This window comes from Vicugna pacos, chromosome 27 (assembly GCF_048564905.1).
Source record: "Vicugna pacos chromosome 27, VicPac4, whole genome shotgun sequence".
In the NCBI taxonomy this organism is placed as follows: domain Eukaryota; kingdom Metazoa; phylum Chordata; class Mammalia; order Artiodactyla; family Camelidae; genus Vicugna; species Vicugna pacos.
Window position 1 is genome coordinate 17,643,716 of NC_133013.1, and position 21,467 is coordinate 17,665,182.

General features: G+C 46.0%; 1 protein-coding gene across 1 annotated transcript; it reads right to left on the bottom strand.

The window, feature by feature from the left end:
* Positions 1–1,968: 1,968 nt before the first annotated feature.
* On the bottom strand, positions 1,969–21,068 carry LOC102527956 (myeloid-associated differentiation marker-like). Its single transcript, XM_072950629.1, has 4 exons — positions 21,020–21,068; positions 20,691–20,856; positions 2,902–2,973; positions 1,969–2,818 (listed from the first exon to the last, which is right to left on the bottom strand). The coding sequence occupies exons 1-4, from the start codon at positions 21,066–21,068 to the stop codon at positions 1,969–1,971; spliced, it is 1,137 nt and encodes a 378-aa protein (XP_072806730.1).
* Between the last annotated feature and the right edge of the window lie 399 nt (positions 21,069–21,467).

Here is a 21,467-nt window from a genome sequence, read left to right on the forward strand (position 1 = left end):
CTATGCAAGGCCCTAGGAAGTCCTGCCTTAAGGAAATCTGTTTAACTTTTTACCCAGTGTTAGAATGTATTTGGTCAAATAAATTTGTCTTGTTTTGCCTAAGAATATGAATTTTATTACATTACTCCTTAGTATTTTCTTGCCATGGGGATCAACTCCTGGGAGCCCTCTACGCCCACTCAACCAGCCACTGGGTGAAGAACACATGCTTCATCCCAGGACAGGAATGAGTGACAGCAGTGTTGGGGGGGGGGGTCCTTCCCTGCCCCTCCCCCACATCTCTGCTTGCCTGGCCACCCTGGCCCTGGTGACACAGAGGATGCCAGGCTCTGAGGCTGTGTGGCTGAGAGCAGGCGAGGAAGAAAGCTTGTGGTACTTTCCCGGCCAATGGTTATATAAAGGGCTCCTGATCTTAAGGCATGCCTGCCCATGGGCACACAACACACACATACACACACAAACACACACACTCAGTATGCACACAGCACACACCTTCAAAGAGAAGCATCCAGATGCTAGCAATGATCCTTTAAGAATAGCCTGCTTCTGAGCTCTGGTCAAATTTGGGACAATTAGGATCCGTGGATTTTGTTGGCTTCATTTCTATTTTGTTTTCTTTTTCTTTTATCTTTATATTGAGGTTTAAAAAAAGAACATTATGGATGTGGAGGAAAGGACAATAATTCTCTGTATGACTGACAGCAGGAGCTGACAGGAATCAGAAGCTCCAGGGAATTAAAAACAAATACATACACACATATGTGTACATTTAAATAGATCGTGTTCTGCGTGAGTCTCAGAGAAGCAGGAAGCAGCAGCAGAAAGCAACTGACACGCAGAAACACACGTGCGTGCAGCACGCACTCAAGCACCGCAGTTCCTTTGGCTGTGGCAGCAGAAATGCCCACCTACTCAACCCACCTTCCCCACAAAAAAGTGAAAAGAAACTTCCCCTTTAAGAAGAAGGCCATCCAGTAATTTTTGCCCTGCTGACCAGAAAAAAAAAGAAGAAAAGAAAAAAACAGGGTAATATTACCTTTAAGGCTGGCAGTGGCCATGTTCTTGTCCCTGCAAAGGCAGGACATGTTATTTTGGACACTGAGGCAGGAGGGCCACATCACCGCCCCCACAAACACTTCAGACAGTTGTCTTCAAGAATATGCTGTTCTTCACCAGCTCCATTTTTTGATTCCCCAGAGAGTAGTTGGGCTGGAAGGCATCCACCCCGTGCTTCCTCTAAGGTAGTGTCTAGGCAGTGGGCTTTAGTGAGCCTGCAAAACTTCTGGAGCCAATGTCAGTGGGGCTGAGCACCAGGTGGGGCCTCAGGATCCAGGGTCTCTGCTTTCAGCCTCCTGCCCACTGGAAATTATTGACCTCCAGAGATTTTTCCCCCTTAAATAGGAGGTGCACTGTACACCCCCCTTTACTGGGAGAAAGGGGTCCCAAACCCTAGCTACCTCCCACCCCCTAAACCCACACACATACACCAACTAAGGCACAGCCTGGGGGACAGGCATGCTTTGGCAGTGAGGCCCCTCTGGAGGTCCAAGGTATGAACAGCTGCTAAAGGACTCCGTGATATGGAGCTCAGCACCCTAGGAGGGGGGAGGGGGTGGTGGGGCAGAGAATGAAGAAGTCTCAGGGCTTTAAGCGATCATAAGAAGGAAAATGGGAAAAGATGGTCAGGATACAGGAGATGAGAAAACAAAGGATGACCATAAAAGGGCCAAAAAGCAGAAAATGCAGGACAGAAGAGAACAGAAAGAGAAAGAGTCAGAAAAGATGCGGGCAACCAAAGAAAACAGGAAAGGAGACAGAGCAGAAGGAGAGAAGGAAACAGAAGAGCGAGATGAATGGGGAGGACGTGAGAGGGGAGACAGGGGAGCCAGGAAGGGGGCACTGGGGACATCAGAACTCGGTAAAGAAACCTCCAGTGAGAATAGGAATCAGGAGCCCCTAGGCAGAGCCTCAGACCCTGACAAAATCCAAGCGAGCAGAGATCACCAGGTCAGTCACGTAAATCAGCAGGTTGATGGCTGTCAAGATGGTCACAGCCAGTCGTTGGTCCCAGATGCACACCAAGTAGGTGAGTCTATCGCTGCAGCTCACGTTTCTGGGCCGCTGGGGCTGGCCGCCCAACTTCTCATGGAACTGATAGAGAGGCCAGAGGACCACAGCGCTGGTGTAGAGGAGGACGGAGAGCAGGGTCTGCCCCAACAGGAAACGGGGGAAGGGGATGGGCAGCCTATTGTCGCATTTACCCAGGTTTAGCAAGATGACCACGGAGGACAGGAGGAAGCAGACAGAGTACACGGCCACGCACCACACCAGGGCCGGCTGCTGCTGATAGACGTAGGGGCTGCTGATGAAGAGGAAGATGACACAGGCCACGACAGTCTGCAGTGCCTTGAGCAGGCCTGGTACGGTGGCCATATGGCCTGTGGTCCTGCCAGCCTGGGTCCTCGTCCCAGCCACCTCCATGGCATAAGCCACAGAAGCAATACAGGAGAATGCAGTGGCAGCGATGGCGTGGCCCCGGTAGCTGCTGTCTGGCAAGAACTGGAGGTAGGAGGTGGGGTAGACAATGGAGGCTGAAAAGCAGAGGAGGGCGGAGTAGCAGTTGTAGGTGATGAGAAAGTTGTCCCAGAAGGGGAAGTGGTCCTGCAACTCACATAACTCGACCACGAGGATGACGAGTGTCACAGCGAAGCAGAAGCACCAGATGAACATGGACCAGTTACCTATGGCCCCCCTCCAAGTGCCCACGCTGGCCCCCAGTGAGAAGGCCATGCAGGTGGAGAGCAGCTGCAGCCGTCGGAGGAAGCAGCCCATAATGGATGGGGAGCCCCGGCCTGACGACGATCATGTGGAGGTCCTGCTGGTCGTGTTGGTCACTGCCACCAGTTTGGCATGGTCTTCACTGAGGACCCATCAGAGAAAGATCCAGATCTGGAGGTAGATGAAGTCAGGCACCTGGAATCGGCTCAAGGGCCAGGGGTGGCTGAGGCTCAGGATGTGGAGTTTGAACCAATGTCCCAGACACTTGGGTAGCAGCACAGCCTCTCAAGATGGCTCTCCCCACCCGTCACCCTTGGCCTTGTCAGGAGACTGGTCTTATCCCCAACCTCACAGCTGGGTTTAGTCTGGCCTCGAAAACATGACTTTTTAAAATCTATTCGAGCTGTGTGCTATTATCTATGGAGGCACAGGGTGGCATGGTCATTATCTGAAATCCCAAACATTCAAGACTCTGAACACTGAACAGGAATTAAAAAAGAATTTTTTGTAACAAAATTTGACTTGAAGGGACATGAAACAATTTATGGTCTTTATTTCATTGAGTGTGAATGTTCAAAAGTGCAGTTGCCGAGATAATACGTTTGATAGTAAGGTGCTTTCAGAGCCCTGTGGAGTGTTATGTCATGTAGACTATATGCCCCATGCTATGTGATTGCAGCTGAAAATTCTGAATTCTGGAGCGTATCTGATCCAAGTACTGTAAATTCCATTTTACAGATGACAAAACTAAGGCTTGCAGAATCAAGTGTCTTCCCTAAGGTTGCATGGATATGAGTGGGAACCCCGGAGAAAAAATCCCAAAGCTGTGGGTGTGAACCCTTTGCTCTACAGCCCAGCATTTCAGCAGAGCCCATAGGTGGGAGCCCAGGACCCAAGCTCTGGGAACCCAGGACATGCCTTCAGGGCCGTGGCCTCCTTCCACAGCCACCTGAAGAGACAGGTGTCTGTTCTGTCCTCCCATCGCTAGGAGGAGCTGCCATCTGAGGTGACACAGCCCTGCCCAGGGGAGGGCAGCTTCAGACGTGAACAGGGACAAGCAATGGGGTGAGAGCAAGGCAGTAGTGACAAGATGATATGTGAAGCAGGAACTGTATGAATTCTCCTCCCAGTTTTGCCTTAACATGTGACTCTTCTCCATTTGGGAAGAGAGACACCCACCCAGCATTACCCCAAGGTGGAGGAACTACAGAATAAATGAACATGTTTGGCTTTTAAGCTCCAAAGCAGCCATCCAGGAGCAAGTCTGGAAAGATCTAGGAGTAATACTAGCTGAGGGAGCATTTTTCTGGCCTGGGAGACTGGTTAGTAGCTTCCAAGCTGGAAAGAGGGAATTGGAAATGAACAACGGAGTTATGCCTGGCAGCTGAGGTGGAACTTTTCATGGAACCCCATTGTGCAGAATGTCCATTAACATCCTACAGAATTTGTGTTATGAGAATTTGAGAATTTCCCAAACTATCTGTGATGAAAGATCAGGGGTTTGTTTGCTTGTTTTCCACCTTTCACAGACCTATATATTATATTTTCAAAGACAATAAAAATTAATTACTGGAAAAATGAAATAAAAACAAAATACAACAAATCCAGGTTTTTATTATTAGATTTGATTAACATAAAAATTACATTTCAACAAATGGAAGAAGAAAAAAATTACATTCTTAAAAAATTACAAAACTATACCTATAGTCCATTGAAAGTGTGTGTTTACACAATCATTACAGACAATTGCTATTCTCGTCATATCTTTTTGTTGTTCCACAATCACAATGAAGCACCAAGTTTTCATAGGACTCACACGTAAATGGTCAATTGATTTTCAACAAACATGCCAATGTAATTCAACACGGAAAGAGAAATCTTTTCAGCACATGATACTGGAACAACTGGATGTTCACCTGGAAAAAAGGAAACCTTACCCCTTACCCCATACCACACACAAAAATTAGTTCAAGATGTATCATAGAATTAAATGTAGATGCAAACTGTAAAGCTTCCAGAAGAGATACAAGAGAACATATTCATGATTCAGGAGCAGCCAGAGGACACAGACAGCAATAACCATAAAAGAAAAAAATTGATAGATTACATTTGGTTAAAATCAAAAGCTTCTATTCATAAAAAGACACTGAAGAAAGTGAACAGCAAGCCACAGACTGGAGAAAAGTATCTTCATAACATGCATCTGACAAGGACGGGCATCTAGACTAAAATGACTTCCTACAACTGAAGTAATAAATAGACAAATAATACAATTACAAAGTGGCCAAGCTTCCTAAGATATTTTAGTATATCTCCTGATTTAAATGTGACAATAATTTTTTAATATTTTCTCAGCTAACATAGAATTGTAATTTTCAAATTTTAATTTGTTTTTCTACCTTCTGTTCAAATTTAAGACTTGCTCCAGGGGTTCTGAGTGTATGAAAATGACTGTTGTTTTAGAAAAATGAAAATTAATGTAAGAGATAAATGACTTAGATGTATTAAACTCAGCTAGTCAGTAATTTTGTTGTTTTGGAAAAAAATGTATAAATGGTGCCAATCAATATTTATCTCTATATTGGAAAAATAAGAGTTACTATAAGAAATAAATGATTTAGTTTAAATAACAATTTGATTGAAAAAAATTAGGCTGAAACAGATGTATGAATGGTAGGTAAACACATAAAAAGTGTTCTGAATCATTAGTCATCAGGGAAATGCAAATTATAACCCAAATGAGATTTTATTATATGCTGAACAAAATGCCTAAAGTTTAATAGATTGACAATACAAAGTGCGGCGATCACAGGGAGCTGTTGAAACTCAGGTCCGTTTGTGGGAAGATAAAAGATACAACCACATTAGGGTCTGATAGTTTCTTATACAATTAAACATCAAACCACCCTATGACCCAGCAAACCATTCCCAGGTATTTTCTCAACATAAATGAAAGTGTACTCTACAAGACTTGTACAAGAATGTTCAGAGCAGCTTTCTCATAACAACCCCACACTGGGAAAACAGCCAGTATGTCAGTCAACAGGAGAATAAACAAATGGTGATATATTCAAAGACAGCATATTACTCAACAATACAAAGAAATGAACTATACATATACACAAAACATGGATGCATCTCGAAAACTTTATGCTGAGTGAAAGAAATCAGACACTAAACTGTATTCTGTATGATTCCAGGACACGTTAAACTTATCTACGGTTGGAAAAAAATCAGAAGTGGGGTAGGGGCATGGATTGACTCAGAACAAACATGGGGAATCTTTCTGAGATGATTAGATTGCTCTAAATTTTGAGATTGGTTTGCAACACATTTGTCAAAACTCATTGATTGGTACTCTTAAGACTTGTGTATGTCACTGTATATAAATTTTCCCTGAAGCAATGAAAAAGAACCATGAAACAAATACCGCAATCTAGTTAATGCTAGGAATTCTGAAGTACTCAGGGCTGACGTGAAACATACTAAAACTTGCAGTTTACTTTTCAGTGCATTTTTAAAATGTGGATTAATGGATGGAGAGAGACATGGATAGATATGAGATGGAGTAATTACATATGTTAATTGAAGAATCTAGGTGATGAGTATATGCATTTTCACTGTATAATTCTTTCAAATTTGAAAATTTTCATTCCACATGTTAATCCCCAGAATACACAGTTTGAACATCTATCCATTTAGATTGGATTTATGACAATGCTAGTCACAGGACACGAAGTATCTCTACTTTGTTTCTATGTTTTGCTTTAATAACAGAAACCAGTCTTACAGGAGTATAATAGGGATGACAGAGAGATTTTTTTAAAAAATTTCATCAAGCTCAGGATATTTAATTCTAACTATTATCCAAAGTAAGGTAACTGATGAGGTTTTTTTTTTTAATTCATCTTCAGTGCTTCCTCAGTAGTCAGTTTCAACAATTATCCTGTAAAATTATAGTTAAATTTAAATAAACTTTTTCAATGTACAAAATGGATTCTGGATTCTTGAATTTTCTGTGCCTGGGTTTTCTTTGGATGGAAAATAAAATTCAAAATATTCTATCATCTGTAAAGTAGTTGATAACTTTTCACAAATATGCAGTATCCAGATATACAAATGCTACCTTGATAATGTTTTAAATTATGGAACACATTATAGCCATCTGTGGAAACTCTATTTTTCCGAACTTCTAATTTTTTTGCCCTTTGATATTATCTGATATTAAAAGGCATGACGATACAGAAACAACCTGTGTGTCCATTGATGCATGATTGGAATAAAAAATTTACACACATACACACACACACAGGAATATTATTCGGCCCTACAAAAGACAGAGGTCCTGACATTTGCAACAACATAAATGAACCTAGAGGACATTATGCTAAAAGAAATAAGGGAAACATAGAAAGAAAAAACCCTGCATGTTCTCACTTACATGTGGAATTTGAAAAAAACAAATTCATAGAAGCAGTAAGCAGAACCGTGGTTACCAGGGGCAGGGAGGTGGGGGAAATGGGAAGATGTTGTCAAAGGATACAAAGTTTCAGTTTGATAGAATGGTAAGTCTAGAGATCCAGTGCACATCGTGATGAGGATGTTCAATACTGTGTTGAATACTAGATATTTGTTAAGAGAGTAGATTCCAGGTGCTCTCATCACACACACAAAAGGTAACTATGATGATATGTTGATCATAGTAACTATTAATGTATATGTATATCAAATCATTATGTTGCACTTCTTAAATATATACAATTTTTATTTAAAAAAGATGAGCACTAAGTTTGGAAACACGAATCAGTGCAGTTGTAGAGGATCTTATTGTCACATGGAGAAGTTTAAATTATTTAAAAGTTTTGAGAAGTATAATGACATAATTTATGAAATAAAGTTTCAGGATTGCTGGTGAGGGATGGAGAAGAGAGAGCCCTTGCACACTGTTGGTGGGAATGCAAATTGGTGCAAGCACTATGGAAAACAATATGGAAGTTCGACAAAAAACCAAAAATAAAGCTACCATAAGATCCAGGAATTCCACTCTTGGGTGGAGTCTGGGAAAAAAAGAAAACAGTAATTCAGAAAGATACATATACCCCAATGTTCACAGCAGCACTATTTACAACAGCCAAGACATGGAAGCAACTCAAGTGCCCATCAACAGATGATTAGATTAAGGAGATGTCTCTCACACACACACACACACATACACAGAGTGGATTACTACTCAGTCATAAAAAAGAATCAAATATTGCCATTTGCAGTAATGTGGATGGACCTAGAGAATATTATGTTTAATGAAATAAGTCAGACAGAGAAAGACAAATACTGTGTGATATCACTTATATGTGGAATCTAAAAAGTAATACAAATGAAAGTATATGCAAAGCAGAAACAGACTCACAAATAAAGAAAACAAACTTGTGGTTACCAAAGTGGAGAAGAAAGTGGGGAGGGACAAATTAGGGGCATGGGATTAATAGGTACAATCTGCTATGTGTAAAATACGTAACCAACAAGGACGTACTGCACAGCACAGGGAATTAGAGCCATTCTCTTGCAATGATCTATAATGCAGCATAAACTGTAAAAATACTAAATCACTACACTATACACCTAAAACTTACACAATATTTTAAATCAACTATACTTCAATTAAATGTACCTAAAATGGCTAATTTAATTTAAATGATATAACACGAAAAAAATTTCTTCTCCATACTGTTTTTCTGCAGTTTGGGAAGGAGACAATCTGGGGCAATTATATGCTCAAAGGCTACCAAGTATTACTGAACATGCTTCTCCTGATGCCAAGGAAGTCATTGCTCCAGACGTCCCAGCCAAAGAGAATCTTAAATCCATGCTCCCTCACTTACTCTGTTTGAATCAGCAATATTAGGAAACCCTGCTTCTTTGGGGGTTATGAGAGGGCTGCTTGGAAACTCTTAATCTTTTCTGGCACACAGATCCCTTTGAGAATATGACTAATCCAGAAATATGCGGGCACAGACACTCAAAATATTACATTCAGTTACAGGACTTTTATAGACCTATAATCCACCAGGACATTCAGTGGACGCATGGATCTCAGGGTAGGAAGCTTGCCTTGGAGGAATGAGTTAGTGTTTCTGGCACTACCTCTCCCCCAGGTGTGGGTGAACAGAGGGCTACCCCTGTGGTGCCCCCCAAATTTGGAGACCTCGAAATAGGCAAGAGAGCCCCCTGGAGGCAAGGCGAGGAGTCTGCATCCTAACAGTGATGCTGCATGGTCTCTTTAATTCATATGACTCAGGTGATATGGAAACCCACCATCCGACCCTACAGAAGCCTTTGGGGAAGGTGGATTGCTGTTGTGTTCTCCAATATTCGGATTAAAACCTTTGCAGAGAGTTGACTGTGATCTGAAGTGTGTGTCCTGAGGACGTGAGGGGCTCCTGAAGCAGGGCTCTGCTGGTGGGGGAGGGGGGTCACTTGTCACAGCAAAGAGAGACACTAGGGGCAGGGAGAAACTGAGCAATACTGACGTGAGAGACAGAGAGCGCAAGCTGTGGAATCTGGCGGGGACAGGCATTCACAACCTTGCATACTTTGTTAAGCATTTGGGACTCTGTGGGAAGCCATTGTTGAGTTGTAATCAGGAGACTAAGGTTCCCTTACAGAGAAGCCTCTGGGGTTTCCCCTCAGAATATCAAAGTGGCAGATATCCAAAGAGAGGTGTTTCAGAGAGTGAGGGAGGGACCCTGAGCTCAAGCGCATGTCTACTGTAAACGGGTTATAGAGCTGCAACCTGAGAAAGAAGAGTTACCCATTTTAACTTCACTGTGACTGAGATGGGGGACATAATCATGTGTGTGTGTTTCAGCAACAGAGGAAGTTGCCTTGGCCACCCTTGGGAGACCATTTGTGACGCACGTGTACAGTGTGGGGAAACGATCCAGTTGCGTGGGGTCAGGACAAGGGCTCAGCAGCCCTGCTCCCCAGGAATGCTGTGTCTCAAGAGTCGGAAGGAAAAAGCTCGATGGGCGTGTGTGAGAGGCCCCAGGGAGGAGAAGGGAGGAGTGACTCCCAGGGTTACGGGCAGTCCACCAGAGCAGGGTCGCTTATAATCACTCTGCCCAAATTGATTTCCTGACCCCGGCTAATGGGTCACAACCTGTGGTGTTTGCAGACTCAGGCCGAGTCCTGCCTCCACCCTTTTCAGTGGGGTTAGGTGACTTGCTCAAGAGCACACAGTCACTTAAGAGTTGGAACCAGAACCTGGGCTTCAAACGTCCAACCCATTGCCCCATCTCTTCTTGCACCTCCGGGAGCCCCAGAAAAGTCCTCTCTGTTCCCAAGGAGTGATGTCCTGCATTTGTAGGGAAGAGGCACCTGAGCCAATCACGGCTAAAGCGGCAATCACAGCTCAAGCACACACGCAAAGACAAGGCAAGCTCAACCCCTTGGCGATACAAGGGCAGAGCAGATGCCCAGGGATCCTGCAAACATCCAGTATCCAGCTCAGCCCAGGGCAACTGGATGCAAGATGAGCGTGCCCCCAAATAAGAGGACCTTTGCCCCCTCTTCATAGGCACTGGGATCTGATTGGTAATAAGATAAACATGCATTTGCATGGCAGAGAATTCACCCTTCAGGGGACCCCATGAAAGCCTCTACATGTCTGAAATGCTAGTAGGTGGGAGCCCGTGGACATGTCCCTGGACAGGGAAGTGCCCCTTGCACCATCTCGCCTTATGCCCCAACGTTTGGCTCCTTTGCCTGGTCAGAGTCTCCCATGGCACCACGCACCCTTGGGAATCCCTTACAGACATGACAGAGTCAGCCTGGCCTCCGAGACACAGTGGTGTGAAGGACTCATGCCAGAGCTCTTACTCAAACAAACCACCAATCTGAGGCCGGAATAGCAGCAATTATTTAAATACCCTTGGAAACGCCAAGATTTTCTTTCTTTTAGTTTGTACAAGTTTTTTCCTCTGGGCTTCAGAACAGACGTGTAATTGTCAGCAAAACAGCATAACCTCTTTCAGTCCACCCTCCCTTCCCCAAGACACTACACACACACACACACACACACAGAGACAGAGAGAGAGAGACAGAGACAGAGAGAGAGAGAGAGAGAAACCCACGCAGGCAGGCTTTTCTGTGACTTTATGGAAGCCCAGGATCCCGGGAACGTGAGCCCTTCCTCTGTGACACCGAGTCAGTGCAGCGGACCCTAGCTCCCCTGCAGGACGCAGTGGCTGGAGAAGCCACAGTTGGTGGAGGCGGACGTTGTTAAGGAGGCACTGGAGAAAAGGCTCTTCTTCAAAGAGTTCAAACTCCTGGAGAAGTGGACCAGCATATTTAGCTAGATACCCTTTCGTTGCCCACAGTGGATCCAGAGAGCCCCTTGATCTCCGTGGCCAGTAGGCGGCGCCCTTGTATGTGTTACCCAGCTTGGAGACAGAGGCTTGCTCCTCTACCTGAGCCCTGTCACTCAGGTGTCTCCCTTACAGTGGCCCCTGATGACCGGAAGCTGCCACCTAGAACCAGGTGCTGCAGAAGCAGCAGCCCCACTTCTCTCCATCACCAAACAAGAAGAGTGCTCAGTTGGCAATGTCGACAGTCACCAGGCTTTTACCTGGGGTCTCCAGTGACATCACTTCCTCCCCCTCACTCACCCATTTTCCAGTAATTGTGCCCAGAGCACCAGAGCTAATTGAAACAAGACATGGACTTTCATGTTAAAGTAGCCCTCAGCCGGGAGGCCAGGGCTGCTTCTGGAAAATGTTAATGCTTTCCTGTTGGATGCCAAGCCAGCTTGGAACTAAGCTTCAAACAAAACCTCATCTGTAAAATGAGAGGGTTGGATGATCCCAAAGAGCCATTCTGGCTCTGACAGTTTATGCTACAGTGAATAAGACCCCAACTGAGCCCTGGGTTGGGGAGCCAAGGGATACTTCTGGTTGGCAATAGTGTTGTTACAAATAAAGTGGTTGTGAATCAGTTTTTATTTTAGGCCCTGCAGCTGATAGATTAATTTCTATTTTGTGGGCCATACTCTGCAAAATTCCAAGAAAATCACTCCATCAGAGGCTCCACTGACATCACCAACCACCAGATAGAAGGCCCCCAGTGTACAAACCTCAGACTGAGTCGCTGTTCGAAGACTTGGCTCCAGGTAGATAAAAGGTTTATGGTTGGGACCCTCAGTTGCCATGGAGACCAAGTTTCTCCCTTGCCATCCACCTTCAGAAGGTATGAGCTTCAGAGGGTTCCCCACCTACTCATGCTCAGAACTGAATTTAATAGGTCCAATCTTGGGTCAGGCAAATCCAGCATCCCTGAAGAGATATGAAAGACAGACAGACAAAAGCTCTGTTTCCTGGACAGCCAGACAACCTGAATTTGGGGTGTGTGACCTTCACTGCCATATAAGTTTGACTTAGGGGTTTATTGTTTGTTTGTTTGTTTGTTTGTTTTTAACTTAATTATTTCTTATGGAATTTAGCTATGTGGATACAGTCTTCCCAAGACCTCCTAATCTCTTTATTTGGAAACAAAAAAATAAATCCTTTTTTTTCTAAGAGCGAGAAAGGAGGTTTATAGTCATTTCAGTTGGAAAGCCAGAACCACTGAAAAGAGAAATGTGTTTAGAGGAGACTAGCCAGGAATGAGATGAACCACAGCTAAGAACCAGCAGACGGTTTCTAAATTGACAAAGCAAGGAGCTTTCTCTTCACTCCAATACTAAATTCTTCAGAATTTCAGAATCGCCACACTGAAAGAGGTCTCAGAAGGCACCTAGTGTGTCCATCCAGCCTATGGCAATCTGCTTTTCTCCATCCTTGGCAACTGTCACCCACTCCTTGCTTCCCTGGGCAGTCAATTCTATATTCCTAAAACTTGGTTGAAAAAATCTTCTGAAGTTCTTAGAATGAACTGAAATCAGCCTCTCTGTAGCTTACGTCTGCCAGTTGCAGGTTTGTTCTCAGGAGGCCCATGTAGAGAAAGTACAAACTTTAGTCCAAGTTAGCTTGGATGACACCATTAGCAACAACTTTTCAAATATTCGCAACAGCTCTCATGTCTCCTTCTTTTCTGGATAATACCCCCTAGTTCTTTTAACCGCTCCTCATTTTCAGTCATTTGCAGACTCTTCACCCTCCCAGCCACTCGCCCCTGGATGCTTTCCTAGCTGTCAGCTTCCATTTTACACTGTGGCTGAGGCCTGGACGTGATGCTCCCTCATTCTGTGTTGATGGACTGACAGACATAGGGACAAGCCCAAACTTGAAGCTGCAAAGCCATACGCAGATGTCTCACCAGAAACTGGCCACAGGGACATGTCCTGTCATCAAGGACAATCTTTGAGTAGCTGGCAAACACTACGGCAGGTCATCTACCATGAGAACCTCACACATGCTACATGTCCTTAAATGTGTCTCTAGAGAATCAGAGTATAGTTGGAAGTGATTTATTTTTCCTTCCATGAACGCTTAGTGTCAGACCTCTAAGAGCCTATCACTGATCACAGAAGAAAGGCTTTGGAGCTGTGACAACAGATGACCTTCTCTAACCTCAAGAAGATTAAATGGAATAATCTACAAAAGCTTAATTGGCCCTGGTGTGCTGGCTGTAGGCAACTGTGGAAGAATTCTGCTTGGGATTAAACAAAAAGTGTAGTCATAGATGATTGGAGATGGAAGGAATCTTAGGAAACTTGAATCAATGTCCCTTGGTTTATAGATGTGCAAACTGAGCTCCAGAATTTGTAGTTTATCCATCTAGTCATCCATCCTTCCATCCATCCACTCAACAAATGTATTTATTGAGCAGCCACAATGTGCAAAGTAATATACTTGGGGGAGGTCCAAATTGAACAGCAATATCAGATAAGGAATGGGAAGAAATTTATTGGTGTATGGATAAAGAGCTCTTGTTAAATGATCCGGCCAGTTGGTTGGCATCAGAGCCAGGACTAGAAACCAGGTCTTCTGGCACAGGGCTTTTCCGTGGCACATACTGTCACTAGTAAATGACTAGATGGCAAATGATAGGGTATCTGCTCTTTTTCATGGGACTCTATCCTAATGGAATCCTATTTAGACATTTCAGGAAACGTGTCTGTAATTGGTGAATGTGCTGGCTGCACAGAAATAATGCTCCACCACTGAAAATTATGATGCAGAAGCTGGAGGCAAAAACCACTCCTGTTCCTCTTCCAGAAGCATAGACAATCCCTCCTCAGCCCCTTCATTCATAACTTTTCCACGCTGACAGTCTACATTCTCTCCCCGGATCCACCAGAGAGCAAATCCAACTTGCTTTCCTTAGCTTTCCTGCTCTTTGAGCTTCACAAGATTGGATGTTACTGACTTTACTGAAACATCCTCCTCCCTGGGTTCCCAGGATGCTTCTCTCTCTACTGCTGTCTTGCTGATGATCCCTTGTCAGTCCCTTAACCATGAACATTTTTAGGAACATTACCTTGCACATTATAGCTACTAGACAAATACCTATGTTGAGTGGATGGATAGATGGATGGATGGATGGCTAGGTGAATGAATGACAAATTCTGGAGCCCCGTTTGCCCAGCTATAAACCAAGAAATATCAATTCAAGCTTCCTAAGGTTCCTCATTCCTCATTTTTTTTTAATGTCTCTCCTTTGAGGACTGACTCATTCATAGAACCTCTAGTATCATCTCTATGTATGAAATTTCCAAATCTACATCGCCATCTTGACAAGTGTCCTTTGTTTCACTTGGCTCTGCTTCTGTTGCTTCAAACTCAACAGGTTTCAAATCAAATCATCCTTGCTTGATTCCCACTCTCCTCCATGCCAAACTTCCATCTCCTTTCCACAGTCCCAGCCAGCAGCCCTCTCTTCCAGCTCATTCTCTTGGTCCATCAGGCTTAAAACATTGACATAAAATTTAGTTTCCCCCTCTTGTTAAGTAAGTGAGTCGTCTACAGAAAGTCATTAGAGATTCCTCCCATTAGAGATCAGTTTAATTTTAACCATCCATCTATCCATGAATCCATCCTTCTCCCTTTGAGATGAAGCCAGACCCAGCCTCAGTGATCCTGGCCTCTCACAGATGCCCCCCTCACCTTCTTTTCCCTCCTGAGTACAAGATCAAGGCCAAGAGGATGTGCAGGGCCACCTAACACACAGAAATGCCTCCCTACCTGGAATTCCGCATGGCTGGAGAGCGAATGGCCCTCTTATTCCTCTGGGAGAGGAGCCTCTCCTGTGGCACAGTGGGCCATACCCTGAAATCAGACTCTATTTTCGAATAGGCAGCTGGGAGTTCAGGGCTCCCCAAAGCTGAGCAGCGACCCCTCCAGTGCAGCCCGCTCCCAACTCCCTCCCTCCCTAGCCTCATTTCCCCACCACCCATTCCTGCTCCAAATGCCAGTTTCAAGCCCTCTTCTATGGTTCTTTTCAAAGACGGGGAGGGGTGGGGGGGCTGTTATTAGTCAAAGGTCTTTAACCTGCCTCAAAGCATGGGTGCAAATGTTCAGAAGAAACCCCCTTTCGGGCAGTGTTGGAGCACACAGAGCTGCCAGCATCCAGGCATGACCTCCCAGGTGCCCATGTAAAGATATTTTCAGCCTGACCCCAGTTTTACCCACATCCAGATTCCTAGACTCACACAAAATTGGAACTTCAAGGGCCCTCAGAGACCAACCAATGTGATGCCCTCATGCAGATAGGAAGCCTAAGACTCAGTGACTTCCCGAGGTCACTCAGTGAGGCAAAGACAGAGCTGGAACTAGAAGGCAGAGGGCCAGTCCAAAGGGCAGGAGTGCCAGCGAGCCACTCTCCCACTGATAGGACCCCATGGCAGCTGGGGGTTCTGGGCTCTGCCCCTCAAACTTTGAGTAAGATATGTTCCGCTAGTGAAGCCAGGTGGACCATGTGAACCCAGAATGACAGCAGAGAATGGGGGTGGGGGTCCAAGTGGGGCGGGGAGCATGGCCAGTGAGAGGCGGGCCCTGTTTGTCCTGGGAGGTTGGCATAATGGAGGAGGCAGGGAACAGCACAGCAGGGGCTTGAGCTTCACATTCCCCACCAGGGGCCTGATAACCTCAGGTGATAGCCAATTTTGCAGAAGGACCCCCATTCCTGGCCTCTCTGTCTACTCACAGGGATGGCGGGCCAGGAGGCAGCCCTTCCACCCACAGCTCCACAGCTGCCAGGGACGCAGGCACCCTGCCTGCTCACCTTACCCTTCAACTCCAGACATGCTCAGGATACAGGCTCTCTCTGCCAAGGGTGCTGAGAGGGCCAGATTGTCCAGGTCTGCTTCCAGGGACTGAGGCTCCCACGGTACCGAAAAAATAAAGAAATGCCGAACAGGGTTACAAAAATTGCAGTGTGTTTAAAACATTTCCTGTGAACAAATTAACACTCTTTATACACACACACACTCACATCAAACATAATGCAAAATATAATCATGCTATTCACAAAATAATCAGAAATTACATAAACATTCAGAGGCCCCCTTGGCAACGTGGCCCAGCAATAAGCATGGATTTAGAGTTGTATGGTGAAGGTCTCCTTCAGCAAATCTGTGACTGGATGTGAAACCTCCCTCCAAGGTAAGTAACATCTCAGGTCGAGCTGTGAGGTCCTTTGAGAATGTGAGACAGGGACCAAATGGCTCTTGTGTCCCAGCCCCACCCCCTCGGTGGGCTCCACCCTGAGGTGGCAGCTTGATGGACCCTACCTGAAGGGACTGGGCCTAAATTGGCTGCCTCCCACCCTCACATCCACACCCAGCCCCAAGCCCGTACCTCAGGGAGAGAGGGAGGGAAGCCAGGCCGCCCCCAGGGACAGTGCAGGAGCCCGGGCTGCCGGTGGGCAGCCGGGCCTGGCTGAATGAGGCCTTTTCATAACACACCACCCAGGAGGGGGACGTAAGCCCTCCCCAGCCACACAGAGCCCTCTCAACCCAGGCAGCACAGTGCACTGTTCACACAGCTCAGGAAACAAAATAAATATATTCTCCCCCAAAGACCCCACAATGGGGCTTTTTCATGGCAGAGAATGAGACACAGCCCCCTCTCTCCGCCCGGCCGAGGGGCTGCTGGGCCCTGTAGCCTTTGCCCGACACTTTTTAGACTCAGGGTTCACCTGGCCCAGTCCAGTCCTGCCTGCCCACTTTCTGCTCATGGCCCTGTATGATGTGGCCCCGTGGGTAGATATTGGGAAAGGAAGGAGGCAGGAGAGGAACCTGACATTTATTGATTTCCTACTATGTGTCAGGTAGGCAAGAAACCCAGTGAGGACACCCCTTTCGATGGATTTAAACTATCTGTGATTAGACTGCACAGGGCAGAAGATGGGGGCACCTACCAAGGTTACTCTTGAGATTCCAGGCCGACTCGCAAAGCTCTAGGCCAAACTGCATTGTTGGGGGAGCCACCCAGGGTTCTCTGACCCCTCCATCACACCCGACCCTGAACTTCCCATGCCGCCATGTCCTTTGAGAGGCTTGCTTTCAGGGGGATGTCAACCAGCCCTGAAAAGATCTCCCCTTTGTTTTGCTTCACTCCCTAGTCACAGTCAAGCAAATCATCTGTGGCTCTCCAAAATGCCCAGCCTGCCTTGGATAGCACACTTCTCTCTGTCTGGAACGCCATCTTCCTTTCCACTCTTCTCTCCCTAAGATCATGGGAAGCAGTAATACTAAATAGATAATATTCATTGAATGTTTACCCCAGGCCAGGCACGTACCTGAACTCAAGCATCACCTCCTCCAGGAAGCCTTCACCCTGACTTCACCCAGCACTGTGACCATCTGTCCAAGTGTGTCTTTCCCCAACTGCTTAGGGAAGGCTTAGAGGTCAGGTCCTTGCCCCTCATCTCTAAGTGCCCAATGCCTTTCCCCAACATGACCCCTAAAGCTTGGGTGAATGTGGTCACCTCCTCTCTCCCCAACCAATACAGATGCCTGTAGAGCACCTTGAACTAGCGCAAGCCCTGAGCCACAGGGTATGATGGCGATGCTCTAGGAGTCAGCATCCCAGTTGTGAGGTCTGGGAAAGTCATTTAACCGTCTAAGCTTTATTTGTGTTTGTTGTTGTTTTAGTTTTTAATTTCAAGCGTAGCAAGTTGGGTTAATTATATCTCTTGCTCAAGGTATGCGATCACCATTAGTTAATGCAAAGCCCTTTCCTATTTTCTTTCTTTTTTATAGCTTTAATTGACATAGAATAATATTTCAAGTGTGCAATTTGATGAGTTTTGGCATGTTATACAACTGAAGAACCAGCACCATAATCCAGGAGGTGAACAAACCCATCACCCCCAGAAGTTTCTTTGTGCCCTTTGGTAATGTCTCCCTCCTGCTTCTCCCCTCCCCTAACCCCCAACTCTGGGGGCAACCACTCATCTGCCTTCTTTCACTATAGATTAACGTGCATTTTCTAGAAGTGTATATAAATGGAATCATACTGTCTGGATTCTTTCATTCAGCATAATTATTTTGCAAGTCATCCGTGTTGCGTGTATCACTGGTTTTTCCTGTTTAATTGTTGGGTAGCATTCTATCGTATGGCTATAGTACAATTTGTCCATCCATTCACCTGTTAATGGACATTGGGGCTGTTTCCACTTTTTGGCTATCACAAGTAAAGCTCCTGTGAGCATGCATACAGAAAACTTGGTGTGGACATACGCTTTCATGTCTCTCTCCAAGTAGAATGACTGGGTCATATATTATTATTATTTTCTCCTTTATCCCCAATTTTTACTCTCGCTATCCCTTAAGCACCCACTCTGATATTTAATGTATTCCCTTAACCATGAACATATCCTCATAAAATGCTCAGAGCTGTCGTGTGTGTGTGTGTGTGTGTGTGTGTGTGTGTGTGGCGGCAGAGGCGGTTAACTTACAAACACAGTACTAGGCTGTAAATCTAGTTCTGTTTCTTACTTGTTTCACTTGACCTTACTCTTTGAGCACCACTCTGCATACTCTGCAATTAGAAGTTTGTTGCTTCTAACTGCTGCGCAGCATTCGTGGTGTGTCCCCACCGCTTTTCTTATCCCTCCCTTTGATGAACACCAAGGGTGCACCCAGTGCAGCACTCCCATAAAAAAATGCCGTGGTGAACGTGCCATCCTTCCAGCCCCCTTGCCGGTCTGCACAAGCACTGAGAGTCGGGTCTCTGGGATCCAAGTCGTGCACTTACTTTATATCACTCAGGGCTGCTGACCTGACTGCTTCCACACTACCTGAGCCAACTAGTTACCTGCCTGGGCTCCAGCAGTGCTCCAGGCCCCTTCCTCCTGACATCCTGGCCAACACTAGGTACCTATTCACTTTGCAAATCTTTGCCATTCTGATGGGTGTCGAGTAATATTGTGTTTCAATGTATACTTATCTTATTACTAATGAGATTGAGCATCTTTTCAAATACTTGTTAGCTCTTAGGACCTCTCTTTCTGCGAATTACCATTTTATATACTTTGCCCGTCAAACTTTGTTCCTCCTAGCTTGTCCTTGCTGATAGGCAGGAGCTCTTTGTTTTGCTTTGTTTGAATTGAGACATAACTTTCATAAAGTAAAGTGCACAGATCTTGAGTGTGGAATTTGACTAGTTTTTACACATGCTTATATCAGTGTAACCACTGCCCAGATCGAGAATTAGAGCATTTCCAGCCTTCACAAAGGCTCCTTGTGTCCCCCTAGTCAGTCATCTCTTAACATAGCAACTATTCTGACCTGTATCACCTTAGGTCAGTTTTCCTGTCCCAAAATTTCATATCAGTGTAATTAAACAATATGTACTGTTTTCTCTGAATAGTGTCTGTGAGACTCATCTATGTTGTTTGCAGCATTAAGTCAGTCTTTTTCATTGCTGCACGATATTCCACTGTATGCTTATACCACAATTTATTCACACTTTTCCTTGATGATGGACATTGGGGTTGTTTCCAGTTTGGGGCTATTATATATGAATAAAGCATCTATAAACATTCTTGAACGTGACTTTTGTTGGATATAAGCACTCAGTGCAGTTGGGAGTGCAACTGTTGCATCATGAGGATTTTTGCAGGTTTAGCTTTAATGGACACTTGCAAATATTTTCTAAAGTGTTTGTACTGGTTGTACCAGTTTACACTCCTACGAGTAATGTATGAAAATTCCAGTTGCTCCTCACCCCTGACAACACTTGATATTTTCAGTCTTTTTAATTGTAGCCATTTTGGTGGGTTTTGTAAGAGATCTATATATTCTAAAAGATTCACTTCTTTAGGATTTTTTATACTGTATTGTAAAGGTAATTTCACCCATCTGTTATCTTAGTCTATCATGTACAGTACCTGTCTCCTCGTCTGTAAATGGGAATAACACTATCTACCTTCAAAACCTGGCAAAAAATGGGTGCTCAGTTCGTGTTACTGTACATTTCTGTCTTCACCATCAGACCGGTGCTCTCCCAGGGCAGGGACTGGATCTTAATTTGTGTAGCAACCAGGGACCAGTTCTGTGCCAGCAAAGAGAGGTTTTTCAATAAAGTTTGTTGATTGAGTAAATGACGGAGCCTCCCAAACGCAATCTCCAGGCTGCAATTCGAGGATCTGAGGGAGGGAATGAGGGGCTGCGGCAGTGAAGCAGAAGAAGCACTTTCCTGCGGGGGACCAGCAGGGTCCGGCGGGTGGGGAGAGCCCCCTCCTCCAGGCCTCTGGCGCGGGACCTCGGGAGTAGGGATGCGGGTGGGTGGGAGCCCGGGCTGAGGTGGTAGCTTTTCCTCTTGAGCACTCGCTGCCCTGGTGGGCCGTGCGGAGCTGGCCAGCTGCTTTCCGCCCCTCTGCCGCTCCCTTTTTTCCAAACGCTCTGCCCAGAGGAGGAGGAGCAGATGGAGAAAGGGGAGGAGCAGGCCGAGCCGGAGGAGGAGGGCGCTAGCCTCGCCCCCGCGCGGCCGCCGGAGCCTCCCTCGGGTTCCCACTGCCTTGGGCCGGCACGGCTGGACCCGGCCTCGTCGCCGCTGGCAGCCAGACGGAGGCGCCTCGCCGCCTCGCCGCCCAGTCGCTCCGCCACCTGGCTGTCGCGGCCGCCGCCGCCCCCTCTGCCTGCAGAGAGGCCCGCAGGCCAGGCTGGGCAGCCACTGGGGCGCCGCCGCCGCGGGTATCACCCTCCCCGGGCAAACAGCACTTCTCAGCCAGAGGGTTCGCCACTGCCCCCACCGAACCCTTATAGACTCGCAATTAGAGTTTAGTCCACCCCTCCCTTTACCCACTAGGGCTGAGGACAGGGAGGCATAGCAATTGGTCCAAAGTGGCATGGTGAATTAGGAACAGAGTCAGCGCTAGCCTCTAACCCGAAATCTCCGTCCTCCCTTGCCTCTGCCCTGTGTCCAACACAGGCATTTCACTCAGTTATGCCTCCCAAGTCCCTCTTGACTCCCCAGGCTCCTCTGCAGGCTCTGAGTCAAAGACAGGTCCTGTGTATCCCAGAGGCTGGCAACCCCCCTCATAGGCCTCCTACCTTCCCTCTTGTCCCCCTAACATCCCATCCCCCATCCAGCAGCCAAAGTGATCTTTTAGAACATGAATCTGACCACCACAATGCCCTGTTTAAAAGTGATGTCTTCCAGCACACTGGGAATACAGATGAAAGCCAATCCCATAGCCCCAGGCCCCTGCTTTTAATCCTCTCCACCTATTAAATTTAGCCCCTGGTC